This window comes from Thermobia domestica, chromosome 5, assembly GCF_964235325.1.
Source record: "Thermobia domestica chromosome 5, izTheDome1.hap1.1, whole genome shotgun sequence".
Taxonomy (NCBI): domain Eukaryota; kingdom Metazoa; phylum Arthropoda; class Insecta; order Zygentoma; family Lepismatidae; genus Thermobia; species Thermobia domestica.
The window spans coordinates 123,347,537-123,362,215 of record NC_137458.1 but is presented as its reverse complement, the minus strand read 5'-3'; the positions used below and the strand labels follow the sequence as shown (position 1 = coordinate 123,362,215).

General features: G+C 36.3%; 1 protein-coding gene across 1 annotated transcript in view; it reads right to left on the bottom strand.

The window, feature by feature from the left end:
- Positions 1-14,391, bottom strand: part of Rtc1 (RNA terminal phosphate cyclase 1) — a 40,442-nt gene extending 26,051 nt beyond the window's left edge. Inside the window, exon 1 of the mRNA XM_081759032.1 lies at positions 14,194-14,391. Coding sequence (XP_081615158.1) covers positions 14,194-14,329 — 136 coding nt within the window. The 5' untranslated portion in view covers positions 14,330-14,391. The remainder of the gene's footprint in view (positions 1-14,193) is intronic.
- Positions 14,392-14,679: the final 288 nt, after the last annotated feature.

The following is a 14,679-nucleotide window of genomic DNA, read 5'->3' as shown; positions in this document are numbered from 1 at the left end:
GTTTCTGGTAGAAAGTGTGGCAGATAAAGTTGATTGCTTTTTAAAAATGGTGGCCTCTAAGAATGAAACTAACAACAATAAGTGAAATCGGCACGTACCGTTCCATCGACATCTCAATCGTAAATGATTGTGCAAGTTTGGTCAGTTTGTGGTAGAAAGTATGGCAGATAAAGTTGATTGTTTATTTAATAATGGAGAAATCCAACGATTGTTTAACAATGGTGGCCTCGAAGAATGAAGCTAACAACAATATGAGAAATTGATTGGTACCATTCAGTATATATCTCTGTGGTAATCCGATGGGTGCGCCAAGTTTGGTCAGTTTGTGTTAGAAAGTATGGCAGATGAAGATGATCGTTTATTTAACAATGTAGAAATCCCACGCTTGTGTATTTAACAATGATGGTCTTGAACAATGAAACTAACAACAATATGAGAAACCGACACATATCTTTCCCTAGATATTTCAATCTTAAATGAGTGTGCAAGGTTTTGTCAGTTTCTGGTAGAAAGTGTGGCAGATAAAGTTGATTCTTTATTTAACAATGATGTCCTCTAACAATGAAACTAACAACAATAAGTGAAATAGACACGTACGGTTCCATAGATGTCTCAGTTGTAAATGAGTATGCCAAGTTTGGTTAGTTTGTAGTATAAAGTATGACAGATAAAGTTAATTGTTTATTTAACAATGGAAAAATCCAGCAATTGTTTGTTTAACAATGGTTTCCTCGAACAATGAAACCTGTCGAACATTCGACAGGTACCATTCGCTAGATGTATCTGTGCTAATTGGATGGGTGTGCCAAGTTTGGTCAGTTTGTTGTAGAAAGTGTGGCACATAAAGTTGATTGTTTATTTAACAATGGTGGTCTTCAACAATGAAACTAACAACAATATGTGAAATCGACACGTACCATTCCCTAGATATTTCAATCTTAAATGGGTGTGTAAAGTTTGGTCAGTTTCTGGTAAAAAGTACGGCAGATAAAGTTGATTGTTTACTTAACAATGGTGGCCTCTAACAATGAAACTAATAACAATAAGTGAAATCGACACGTACCATTCCCTAGATTTTGTAACGTCCATTAACCAGATTATATCCGTTTTTGCTTAATTTTTAAATTGTTCATTTTATTTTTGATTGTTTTAATTTTATTAGTTGCATATGTTAACATTGGTGACGGTGGCGCCATCTACCGTTTTAGACACAAACTATTTGGACGTAATGAATAACCTTAACCTATACAACTTACTTCTTTCAAATCGGGCACAGACGTAATATTCATATATGTTAACTATTGCACACGTGAACAAGGTCTAGACAGAAAATACTCAAAGAATACGATCAGTCAGTTTCGTTTAGTAATTTCTGTGTACATGTTAACCAAGGACAAACATCCTGCTTCGTAAAGTGGTTGGTTAACGTACAACCTGTAGCTGTTTCCTGTTTCCAGTTCTATAGATTGCATTAACTTTCTTTTTTAATATTGCTTCCATCATTTCGATAACAGCAATAAGGTTGAAACTGTTTGTTCGAAAAACCTTTCTTATCCTTATTCGTTTCATGGTAGTCTATTTCAGTATTTGCAAAGACTTCAAAATTATGTCTAACAAATGTTAAAATTAAGATCCAAGAATTTCATAAAAAGACACTCCAGTTGTTGTTGTCATGACCTGAAAATGAAACTTTGGTAAGTGGAATCTTTAGCTAACATCTGAACAAATTTGAATAAAATATAATTTCTCTACTTAACATGCGCCCCGTAATGTTAATTACAATCGTTTATCATTTTGCAATACAGTTTAATTCTAACCTTACTATAAACGTATAATTATGTTTGATAAGCTCTTCGATGCAAAAATAAAACCTTACTCAATTATTTAGTATGATTAAAATTATTTTAAGTAGCATTAATACAACAAAACTGACCAAAGTACTGAATATATATTAACTAGCATAACACCCGTTCTTTGCACGGGGAGAATACGTTTCATTTTGGACATAAAGGGCTGAATTTGGATTTAAACTACATGGGAAGTGTCACTGTTCGTCTCTGCGACCCCGAAAACTATGGCTTGACACTAATATTGGTCATTTTGTATTTTCTATCATATATATATATATATATATATATATATATATATATACTTCTCCCCTACACCCTATTTCCCTCTCCCCATAATTTCGTTGATACCATACGGGAAATTTCCAAAATATTTAGAAAAAAAGAAACTTGATTTTTTGAAAACTAAAATTGGTGAACTCGAAGATAATAGTAAAAACGAAACCATTCGCGACATGTATAAGAGCATCAACAACTCGAAGAAAGGCTATCAACCCCGTGCCTATATACTAAAGAAAGACGACGGGACAATTCTCATTGATACAGATAGCATCTTGAATAGATGGAAAGATTTCTTTGGCGATCTGCTTAACATGCAGCCAAAAACTACTGTTCGTGGAAAAGTGTAATGCACACAGCAGAACTGTATATTCCAGAGCCTAGCCGAACAAAAGCAGAAATCGCTACCAAAAATAAATAAACACAATGAACTCCAACAAATCAACCAAAATAAGTGAAGTGAAAAACACATCGGATCACAAGAGTAGACACGTCATTATTTTAAATTAGATCGTGGAAAAATAACTTAAGGGAATAGTTAATCCTTGTCTCATTAACGAGAAGTATTTTGCTTAAATCCCGTGGCCAGCCAGTCTGATTATTCTTCCCCGTCTGTCTCAGTTTCTAAGTAATGTCATGAGGTGATAACTATAATATCTAGACCTTGATCCGATCCCTCATCGGGTCCGCGGTGGCTCAGTGGTACAGCGTTCACCTCTGGTGCACGGGGTTCCAGATTCAAACCCTGCTCCCGCCAAGTGAACTTTGTGGTGGACAAACACCGTGTGCGTGGGTTTCCTCGGGGTTCTCCCGTTTCCTCCCACTTTCTTCATTCCACCATATCATTCATTTCTCATTATCACCGTCTCCTTTAGCCTAGCCGGCATAACCGTGGGACGTAAAACTCAAAGATTTCATTTCATTTTTTCCCGATCTCTTATCAAAATTTGCATTTCATTTTTAAGTTCTTGAAGATTTTGAATATTTATAATTTTTTAAAAATAAAGAGAGCTGTATCAAACGTGAACCGACTCATTGGTGGGGTTAGCGTTTACCTTTTACTTCAGCGCCCAGGCTATATGAAAGGTGGACCTACTGAGCAAATACCAATCAATTAATTGTAATGAAGCAAATAAAGTATAAAATAATTAATAAGTGGTTGTTTGATGTTGAAACACAATCTCTTATTCGGTTTTGTATCCGCGACAAATATTGCTACCAGAAATCAAACGTGGGCATACATACACAGAAACTTCCACGTTAGCTAGTGACCAGTTAAAGTGTTTACATAGACTTATTGTTTGATGTGGAGTCTAAACAACATATATTCTCAGAGAATCAAATCCATGATTTCCATGGCACAGGCGATGAAACTTAGCATTAAACTAAGTAATCACTGAAGTTCCCTTTTTAAGATATTGTGATCCTATTAAATAGCTTCTTTCAGTCCTGTCTGGAATTTTATTACCAAGTAAACAATAATAATAATAAAAAAATAAAGAAATTAATAAAATGATAAACCACTGGTAGTCTATATCAGAGTTCCACTCAATTTCTGAATCCTGTAACTAATTTCGCTTAATACCATGTTTTCGATGCTTGGATTAAGTGGCTTATAAATTGACAATGGTTGATTTGTTAATAAAAGTTTAGTGACCCTTGCAGCAGCGAGGCTATGTGAAACGTGGTCCTACAGACTAACCTAGGATCCGAATTATATGTGCTCCCACTGGAAATCGAACTCTGGCCTCCCGTGCTAAAGTCGAGTACACTAACCATATAGCCACGAGAAAGCTCATTAGAAGTATATAATGTGAGAAGACACTTTTCGCACCCTCCTTCAAACTTGTTGATTAATTGATTGGTTTGTATTTAACTGTAAGAGAGCATAGATGCTATACAGAATGAGACTTACAGTTTAAGGAGGGATCTGAAGCAATGTAGTGCGTTTCACATTCTCACATTGCAAATTAAACTTTCTCGTAACTATTTCCATTCCTGATAAAAGTTTGTGTGGTTCGGATCACACCGTAAGCTGTAGATCCATGTGTTCTCTAGCCTTGGTTCTGAAGGAGCTAAATTCCAATCTAACCACCGGGAATTAAACTCAGAACCTCGTTCACCGAGGGTATGCGCATTAGTCACTTCCTTATTTTTAATTTTAAGCAAAAACTGAAGCACTAAATATACTCGTCTTTTCTTTTTTGTCGTTCTATTTTGAAACTCTCATACCTTCTCTTAATACATTAATTTTACTCCCTTTTGTTCTAATTTTTCATATTATACAAACATAAGAGATATCACACAAACACCGAGAGCAGTTAGAAAATCCATGTGCTTTTCAATGGAACTCGAACCCATGGTTAAACTACGTCTTATAATCCGCAGTCGAATGTTACAGACCACTCATCTATGGATACCGCCGACTAGATCAACGAGCTTTTTAAGATTCTTCTAAACCAATATGGCGCCGACCACACTATCTATGTACACGTTGCTATTAAAAATTGATGAATATAGCTCCATCTCTGAATAATAATAATAATAATAATAATCATTGATAATGCCAATGGTGGGTACTGAACCTTCTTTCCCATTATTGATAAAACAACATAAAGAACAATACTACGCTACTACTCCATGTCGAATTTAGATCAAAGTCTATTTTTTTCTTCCTGGCGGGAGCTCATGTGGTTCAGATTCCACGTTAATCAGTAGGTCCAAGTCTCATATAGCCTCGCTGCTGAACGGGACGTAAGATTTAATAGATACCAAGTAAAGCCAACCCTTCATTAGCAAACGTAACTGTCAAGTTTCGTAGCTCTAAAATAACCTATAAAATAGCTAGATATAATTTGGTGACAGTTTATTTGCAATGAAATACTGAAAAACTGTTCGAAATACTAAATGAATAGTTTCTTTAATCAACATTTTCCATATTGCTTTCTGTTCAATAATATATATTAGAGAAAAAAAGAAAAAGAAATTGTTATTTTTTAAGTTTAACATCCCAAGGTCTTTAGACTAAGAGGTGGATGATTAATGAAAGTAACTGATTGCGATTCATTTTTTCCTACTCGCCACAGAGACTCGAATCCGGGACCACGTGCACATCAGAGATAAGATGAGAGGCAGGGTTGGCTGGTTTAAACCAGCTAGTTTTTTCAACCTTGGTTTAAACAAAACAAAACAAAACAAAAAAAAAAAAAAAGCTTTAAATCTTGTGAACTTCATGGTGACGTTTCCACATATCAAACCATCCGCATTACGTTTATCTACTTTTCACCTTTTAATCAAGGGGTCCCGTGTTCAATTCTCGGTCGAACCACAACCCATCTTTCAAGTGTAAACCAAGTAGCGATTCGAGTGTCCCTCTAAGCGAAAGTCTTCCCCGTGATAACTTTGGTATTTCATAAGGATGTTAAGCCTAAACATACGAAATGAAACCAAATTATATATTTTTACTTGAATGAATGCCTGTTGTTTTATAAAGAAGCCAACGTTGCTTAAATATATTGATCGAATTTGGCAAAATTTATTAACTGCCTATGTAGCTACCAACATCAGCTTGGATTTGACTTGGTTTTTATCTTATTGAATGATACCTACATACCAAGTTTGTAATTTAATACCTCAGTTTTAGCATAGTGATTATGATACGTTGTCCTTAAAATTTTACATACAAATACATTTGAAGTAATCAGGATTTACCCAATGGCTAAGGCGGGAATTTCCCGATTTGTATATAATTTTGTATAATGTTTTTACTTGTGTAACTGTTTATCTTTTTGTCCTTCTGAAATGACTCTTGACATTATTTTAACAAGTAGGCCTATGTAAAGATCAGTACAACGTATTTTTATCAAGAGTCCTTCGTGAGTGAGTCGGCAATCGCATTTGTGACCAATTAGTCCCGGTTTCGTGTCCAAATGGACAATTTCTTTTGGATGTAAGCCGAGAAACGGTTTGGATTCTGCTTTAAGCTTATGTGACCCGTTCCAGCATAACCTTGTTGTTGCATAATAACACCATGGCGAAACAAACTAATTTCTGTCCATATCTAATATAAATACATGGAGTAAATTAATTAAACCAAAAAACCTGGTTTAAACCAAAAAAACCTGTTTTTTTTGTTTTTTCAATAAAAACCATGGTTTTTGCCAACCCTGATGAGAGGATTTGTGATTTGGTTTAATATGTATGATTTAATTTCGTATATTCGACAGTTGTGACATATATATAATATTCTTGCATCCATACATGATACACAAATCCTTTACTATGAAAAAAATTACAGAAAGGATTCGAACCGATGGTAAAGTAAGTATCTCTACAGAGTTCAGTGACACTAACCACCAAAACAGAAGCATAATCTCGAAAGTGCCTTCGTCTGCATGTGGCTAGTTTTCTTATTCTATGTGTCAATAATATATTTACCCGGCGGCAACGTGAAAATATTCCACTGGCTCTTGTAAGACTACGCACGTTTCTATCACAATGGAGGGAAATAAATATCCCGGTATGTACAGAGCCGCAATTCTATTTTTTGGACAATTTCTGAAAGGCAGTCTAGGCTTTTCGTAATTAAAGGTGTACAAAGACAGCTCTACTGTTCATAGTTAAGAACTTATTGGTAAAATTGGTTAATTGATATTCCGCTAAAATAAATAAAACTTAAAACAGGACAAGTGAAACAATTATTATTTAATTATATTTTTGAAAATCACCAAAACTTAAAGTAGAAAGGAAAGAAATAATAATAATAATAATAAAAAGGAACAAATTATTTCCAAGTAACGCATCGCAAGAACTTGTAATGCGGCAATGACGTAATCCTTTCTATTTTCAGTTTTCATCGATCTCCTTCCAAAAATACAATTACAATACCACTATTTTAATACTCAAACAACCATTTGCAACTCATACATATTACGAATAAAAGAACATACACCCTCCATTCCAAAAGAAACCGAACGTTTTAAAAAAACAAAAAAGCAATGTACATTTTGGAACAAATCATTTTTATTAATCAATGTATTCCCCTTCTGCATCGATACACATATTTGCACGCTCCAACAAGTTGTCAAACGACTTCTCCATGTCCTTTATTGGAATGGTCTTTAGGACGGCGGTCGTCGCCTTCTCAATGGCATCAATCGATGCGTGCCACTTTCCTTTCATCGTCAAATGCAGTTTCGGGAACAGATAGAAATCGCACGGAGCGAGATCTGGTGAATAGGGCGGATGATGCAACCGAATAATGTGATTTTTGACCAAAAATTCAGTTACAAGTCGCGAACGATGTGATGGTGCATTATCGTCCAAAAGAGTCCAACTGCCGATTTCGCGATATTCGGGCCGAATACGACGAATTCTTGCCAGCAAACGCTTCATGACGCCTAAGTAAAACTCTCCAGTGACTGTCTGGCCGGGCTGAACAAATTCTTTGTGGATAATTCCTTTTGAATCGTAAAAACAAATCAGCATCATCTTAACTTTTGACTTCACCAAGCGACTTTTTTTGGGTGTTCCTTCATCCGGCGCTCTCCATTCAGCACTTTGCCGCTTTGTTTCGGGCTCATATTCAAAACACCACGTCTCGTCACCAGTTACAATCGATTTCAAGAAGTTTCGATCCTGCCGAGCACTTTTAACGATGTCTTTGCAATGCGCAATTCGATCAACTTTTTGGTCTTCGGTGAGTTTGTGTGGTACAAACCGCGAATTAACCTTCTTAAGGCCCAAAACTTCGGTCAAAATGCGGTATGCGGTTGTTTGAGGAATGCCTAATTCCATTTCAATAACTTTCACCGACGATTTTTTTGTTATGTTTGATTAATTCACGCACTTTTTCGATGTTTTCTTCCGATAATCCGGTTCTGGGACGGCCTGATCTTTCATCATCATCCAGCGTCTCTCTATCCGATTTGAATCGCCTGAACCACTCGTAAACTTGCGTACGGGATAGACACTCATCACCATATGCATTTTGTAGCATTTGGAGCGTTTCACTAAAAGTTTTACCCAGTTTAACACAAAACTCAATTGCAGCTCATTGTTTGAAACTCATTTTCCGACCGATGTACAGAACACACTGACAGTTGAAACGCAATAACTTTGTTGCCGTGCATCCAAATGTCATGACATTTATACCAGTTGTCAATGAGGGACTACGCCATCTACCGGTAAAATATTACAACAGATGGCACTAGTGGTACTATTTGTTTTCAAAAGTTCGGTTTCTTTTGGAATGGAGGGTGTATATATTAAAAATTGACTCACAATATTGTAAGATTTACTTTCGACGAACACAAAGAAAAACCATGTAGTAACCATATCTTATGAATGAGTAACTCAGACAAATAACACGTCATACACATCCAACAACAATATAACGTCGCCAACAAATCCAATTTCTTTTAACACATACAAGGTAACGAAAGGGAACCTACTAAAAAGTTACTCTCGCGAAGTGTGTATTCACTGGTGAAAAAAACATAAAATAGGAGCTTAGACATTGAAGGGGAAGCCCTCTGACACCCTCCCAACACAATATATAACAATAACATTATGACTGCAATAAATACTTAACTATCTTTAATAATTTAAAAATAACAACATAACACATTAACGTCACCAAACTACTTTCTTGACAATCCGCCCCATTTCCAACTAACAAACTAGACATGGGTAGCCGTGTGCACCAACGAAGTTCAACTGTTGAACGAGGTGAAGTATATAACTGTAATTTGGTATATAAACAAAATGTCAGAATGGACAAATTCTGGCTAGTATAGCCACACTTAAAAAAATATCCTCTTCACACACAAAAAAGAAAGAAAAAAAAAAAAACATACCAGGCAAATCCTGGATTGGAGTAGCCAATTGAAAAAAAATTTTGGTTTAATCCATTGTATTTATATAGAATGATTTAAAACTAAAGTAAATAATATACTACGAATTAAAATAACATTTTGTATATTTGTAGTTATTAATTAATTGAACTCATTTTCAGTTAGATTCCTAAATACTGAGCTAAAGCAGCAACCGATTGTGAGAAACAAGAGAAAACAAAATAATTTCTTGTAACTTTTCGAAATGAGGTGCAGCTACTTTCATTACTGTAGTATTATTCTGTTATAACGTAAAACTTGAAATAATATACTCAATGTGTCCATTATTGAATTCTTTTATTGCTTACAGATGGTGAAATACAACAAATCTTCAACATTTTGACTAAGATGGATAACATCGATTCAGTTTAGCAAGTAAGATCAGAAAAAAAAAAAAAAAATATCATGAATCACTGAAGTATCTAAAAGTTCCAGTTATCAATCAAATATATATTAACTTATGACTATTTAAAATTTATAACAGAATTTCGGTTGTATTTTCTTACAATGGAATAAATCGTATCATAAAAGAAATTTCAATGTTTCGGTCATGTAATATGAATATCCCATCGTCATTATACAGGCAGCATGCATATCTAAGATTAAAGGTTTGATCTCATTTTGCTACAGGTGTACAAGGCATAACAAAATTATGACACACAAACCGATTATTATCCTTCCCATTATAGCAACATTATATTTCATTAACCCATTTTCCTTCAGTATTCACACTGTCAAATAACATGTGTCGGTTTACCGAGCGATAATATCCTCACTTATGTATGTCATTATTTCACAATTTCTCCATTTCAAAGTCTGGAGAGAAAACTATAATGGCAAATACGAGGAACGCTATTTGTGACCGTAACATTAAATAATCTAATCTAGCCACTAAACCACACACAATGAGTGAAACGTGACTATATACAAATGAACATTTAAATGAACGAACGAAAAAAATATATACTGGACAGTGTTTTAGGGTTATTCCATTATTCATATTAGTTACTTGGGAACAAATTACTAAGAAAACTAAATCTTGTGCCATTTTCTTCCTTAGAACTAAAGAATTCACCCAGATACATTATATTTAGTATTTTGCAATTAAGGGCAGCAAGCTGATGCCTCAGGTACATCCATGACCGAGATCAATGTTGCATCAGTCGACATCATGAGCCAAACTAGTTATGTAATCCGGAAAAAAATATCTAATATTTCAAAGCGATAAAATTTATAGATTTATCCAAACTATATATATTTCCAACTATGTCGAATTAGCAACACTAATAAGGTAACGTAGCAATAAAGACCAATCGATGTCACCCTCATTGTTCCGGAAGATTCTACCAGCCTATTACGTAACACACTACATCAGTGGAGACATAATTCAAGAATGTCGGGGATGTGTGACGCCGCACAAGTTTTAACCTGACATCGTGATATTAAACATTTTCATCACATATATCGCACCACAAATATGAATAGTCACTAGAGACTATGCGTCGGTAATTATGATGATAGTGTGGTCGGCGCCATACTGATTTTAGAAATTTCGAGTTCCTGGTTGGCTAACAAGATTTAGGAAAATTTGTATTACCTAAGTCCTACAGATTTAAACGTCATCAACACGTCTATGTTAAATACGTTAGATACAGTGATGATGAGAATGAAAGAAATGGTGGAATCAATGAAGTGGGAGGAAAAGGGTTAAGTGTCGCACAATAGATCTCGGGATATTAAGCCTAAGTGACACTAGGCATTTATTCCGTTAACTCTCGCCAGCTTTTCAACAGGACAATAATGACTTATGAACAAGTTCGACTAGACTAGTCTAGGTTTAGTTTCGTTCACTTACTTAGTACAGAGGTTTGGCGCAGCGGGGCTTATAGAAACTTAATTCCGAAACTAAACTTGAGTTAACAGCCGCAGATGGCGGCCCTGGAATACCAAATTCAAAGAAAAATGAACAGATCAGTCGAAATATCAGCATCAGAAAAAAAGTAATAACGGTCATCGGTGTAGGGTGATTAATTAGGGAGAAAACCGCAGTTAAATTCTAGACTGAATGAATTCACGTATTGATGCGATATTACGTAAACACGGAACAGAGCACAATGATACTGCGGGGGCTCAGTGGTAGAGCGTTCACCTCCGGTGTTTGGGGTCCCTGGTTCGATCCCAGCTCGCGCCGTGTGGACTTTGTGGTGGACAAACACCGTGCTCGTGGGTTTTCCCGTTTTCTCCCACTTTCTTCATTCCACCATTTCATTCATTTCTCATCATCACAGTCTCCTTTAGCCTAACCGGCATAACCATGGGACGTAAAACTAAATATTTCTTTTTCTTTTTTTTTTTCCACAATGATACTGCTTCAAACCCAGTGTCTTATTAACTAACCTAGAACATATATTCTCAGTAACGGAGGGAAATACAGAAACGTAGAACACAAACTAATAAGACGGCAGTTCTATCTAAATCAAATATGGAGAAAAGAGGCAAAATTTTCGGCGCTATCCCATTTTATGGGGGTATAATCTATAAAATCAACGGAGGAAATACGTTGCTTGATTTCACATTAGGATTGTACAAGTAATCAAAATATATTGGATCTTACTTCTTACTGTAAGTGAAAATATGAAAGAAAAAGTGTCCAGGTAGTACTCAATAATAAAACCATGAAGAAATGAAAATAGGGGAAGACAGTGTACAAAAGGATCATAGAAGTTTCACAAAACTGTTCCACACGAAAGGCACGTTTTGTGGCATATAAAATGTTCTTCCACTATCATCTTGTCTGGATATACCGCCGTCTCTGATACGCCTACTTCGCTACGGCTTGGGCCCCCTGCTGCGCTCCTGCTCGGTCCGATAGCATTCATGCTTTTTAGTAACTAGGCCTATCTAGCACAAATTAGTTTGTCTTAAGGTAATTCACATTTTATGCACTGCAGTTTTTATGCTGTATGTAGACACGCTGAAGTTAATTTTGCCATCCTAAAGTCAATCTGTATCCAGTAATGCAAATTCTCCCTTAAGAAACACTTTCTCTGACAATAAAAGTGCATTTCTCGTTACGCGAAGTTCTCCTTGTGTAGTAAAATAGTAAGGAAAGAAGCATTTTCGTGCGTGTTTTAATTTTTGATGCTCCACGAACATGCATTTTATTCGGAACTCCGGCCTAAAATCTCGATCTAATAATTTATTTGAATTATATTATACTGTAGTAAGATAGGATGATGTTTATAGTGCTGGTTGGAAACACGAGAAGGAAAGGACTATATATATATATATACCGTGGCGGATCCAAGGGGGGACAACACCCCTTACTTGAGGCTCAGGTATACACTGGATAAAATGACCCTCAAACCTGCTTTACACTGGATAAAACAGCAAAATATGTTTTAGTCCCTCCCTTGATCCTGGATCTGCCCCTATGTATATATAGCGCTGTTTCCAACATCTCACAGCTAGGAGGAACTAATTTTGAGTAGTAATACAACACGCATGAATACGTTTCTTGTGAAAAGCAAATAAAGCATGAAAATAAGTAATATTTGTGAGTTACCATTACGAGTGAACAACGGAAATAAAAGAAAAAATGAAATGAATTCTTTGAGTTTTACGTCCCAGGGTTATGTCGGCGATAATGAGTGATGAATGAACTGATGGAATGAAGAAAGTGGGAGGAAACGGGAGAACCCCGAGGAAACCCACACACACGGTGTGTCCACCGCAAAGTTCACTTGTCGGGGGCTGGGATGGAACCCGGGATCCCAAGCCCCAGAGGTGAACGCTCTACCACTGAGCCACCGCCGCGCACGGAAATAAAAGAGTAATAATGCATAACATATATTTAAATAACAAAAAATAATAGTAATTATTTAGTAAGGGGGGCCAACACTAACGAAGACAGAAAACAACGTGACCTGCGAAGCTATAACCCGCTTTCACTCGCTAACGCTCGCTCGGCAATACTGTCTGAGGATTGAGTATAGCCCGCTCCCCCCAGTGATTTTTAACGAATCATAGTGATTCTAATGGTTCATATTAGTTCATAATGAATCGGAATCACATGTTATAAAGATTTAAGATGTAAATCTTGTGTTAAGGAGGCTTTAGTATAAGTAGTAGTAGCGGTAGTAGTAGTAGTAGTAGCAGTAGTATTGGTAGTAGTAGTAGTAGTAGGAACGGGTTAGAAGCCCCGCAGGGGTTGGTTGGGTTCTGTTCTCGATATAAGTAGTAGTAGTAGTCGGAGTAGTAGTAATAGTAGTAGCAGTAGTAGTAATAGTAGTAGTAGTAGCAATAGTAGTAGTAGTAGTAGTAGTAGTAGTGACTCTTCCAGTTCCGGTGACAAAGAACTGGGGGGAGCGGGCTATACACAAGCCCTGTCTGAATTAAATATTATTAATCCAACCAAACCGAATGTGAATATCGCAAAACAGTGGGTTACAAATCTGGCACGCCAAAGTTAAACAATTGCCCAAGTAAATAGTAATAAAACGGTGAAAACAGGTTCACGTGGATCTAATTCGGGACCGCCACCTGCGGAAAATTAGCCCTACGCTAATTTAACCAAATTCCACTGAACTGAACTACCCTACCATAAGCTAACCTATACATAACATGCTGGACCTATTCCGTGGCACAAAAATCCCGAAGAAACCTACGCATATACTGTTTGTCCACCGCTAAGCCCACTCAGTGCGAGCTGGTATCGAAACAGGGACTCCACACACCAGAGTTGAACAGTAACATTGGTCTATTGTGGTCCACGCAGTACTTTGAGGTATGTACAATTGACAACATAAATCTTACTTTTGTATCTTTGTTATTTATAATGAGGTTAAAGTTAAGGAGCCGTACTTCCCATTTAGGGAAGGATGAGAAACGCCATACTTTCAGGAATTATTCATTGACTATCTAGGATGTTAAAAAGTAGGTAATAGACTGAGTTTGTTACCCCCTTTCTAAGTTCGTAGATACTCAATGAATAATCCCTAAAAGTATGAGCGTCCAGCTTCTTCTGGAACTCAGACGGTCTTACGTATACTATATCCCTGAGTTCTTGCCCTTGTACTTAGGGTGTTTAGGTAGTGCAACAGTAAGATGTATCCTCGTGCACGGGAGATGAGAAGTAGCTGTTCTTAACTATTACCGTTGTAAAATCTGCTCACCTTTCAAACCAGGTTCATCGTCTTGTGCTCGAATGGCTGATAGTTTTAAAGGTTTTCCACTAAGTGTTGACAAAACTAAACGTTGCCGGAGAAAGTTACAACCTTTGTAACTTAAAATATTATTATCTTTTGACATGTTGGAACTCAAACCAGACGACTAACCATGTGAAGCAAATTCAATCAGTGATGCCAGGTACATAACCAAGAGTTTCCCCTCAAGGAAGCATGGAATTTCCAGCACATTTGATTTCTTCATATTGCAACCAATTTATGGAGACATATTGAAATAACATTTACTTTTTATACATCTACAACCATAGAGAAATTAATTATTATTTTCTCTGTGCTTGTTATTTTCTCTATGCTACAACTAAATGAAGAAGCTCGGTAAACTCATCCCAAAAAATCCTCCCTAACGCGATCATAGAACAAAAAAGGGTCCATGATCCGTAAAGGGGGTCCAAAACTAACCTAGCCTACCTAATC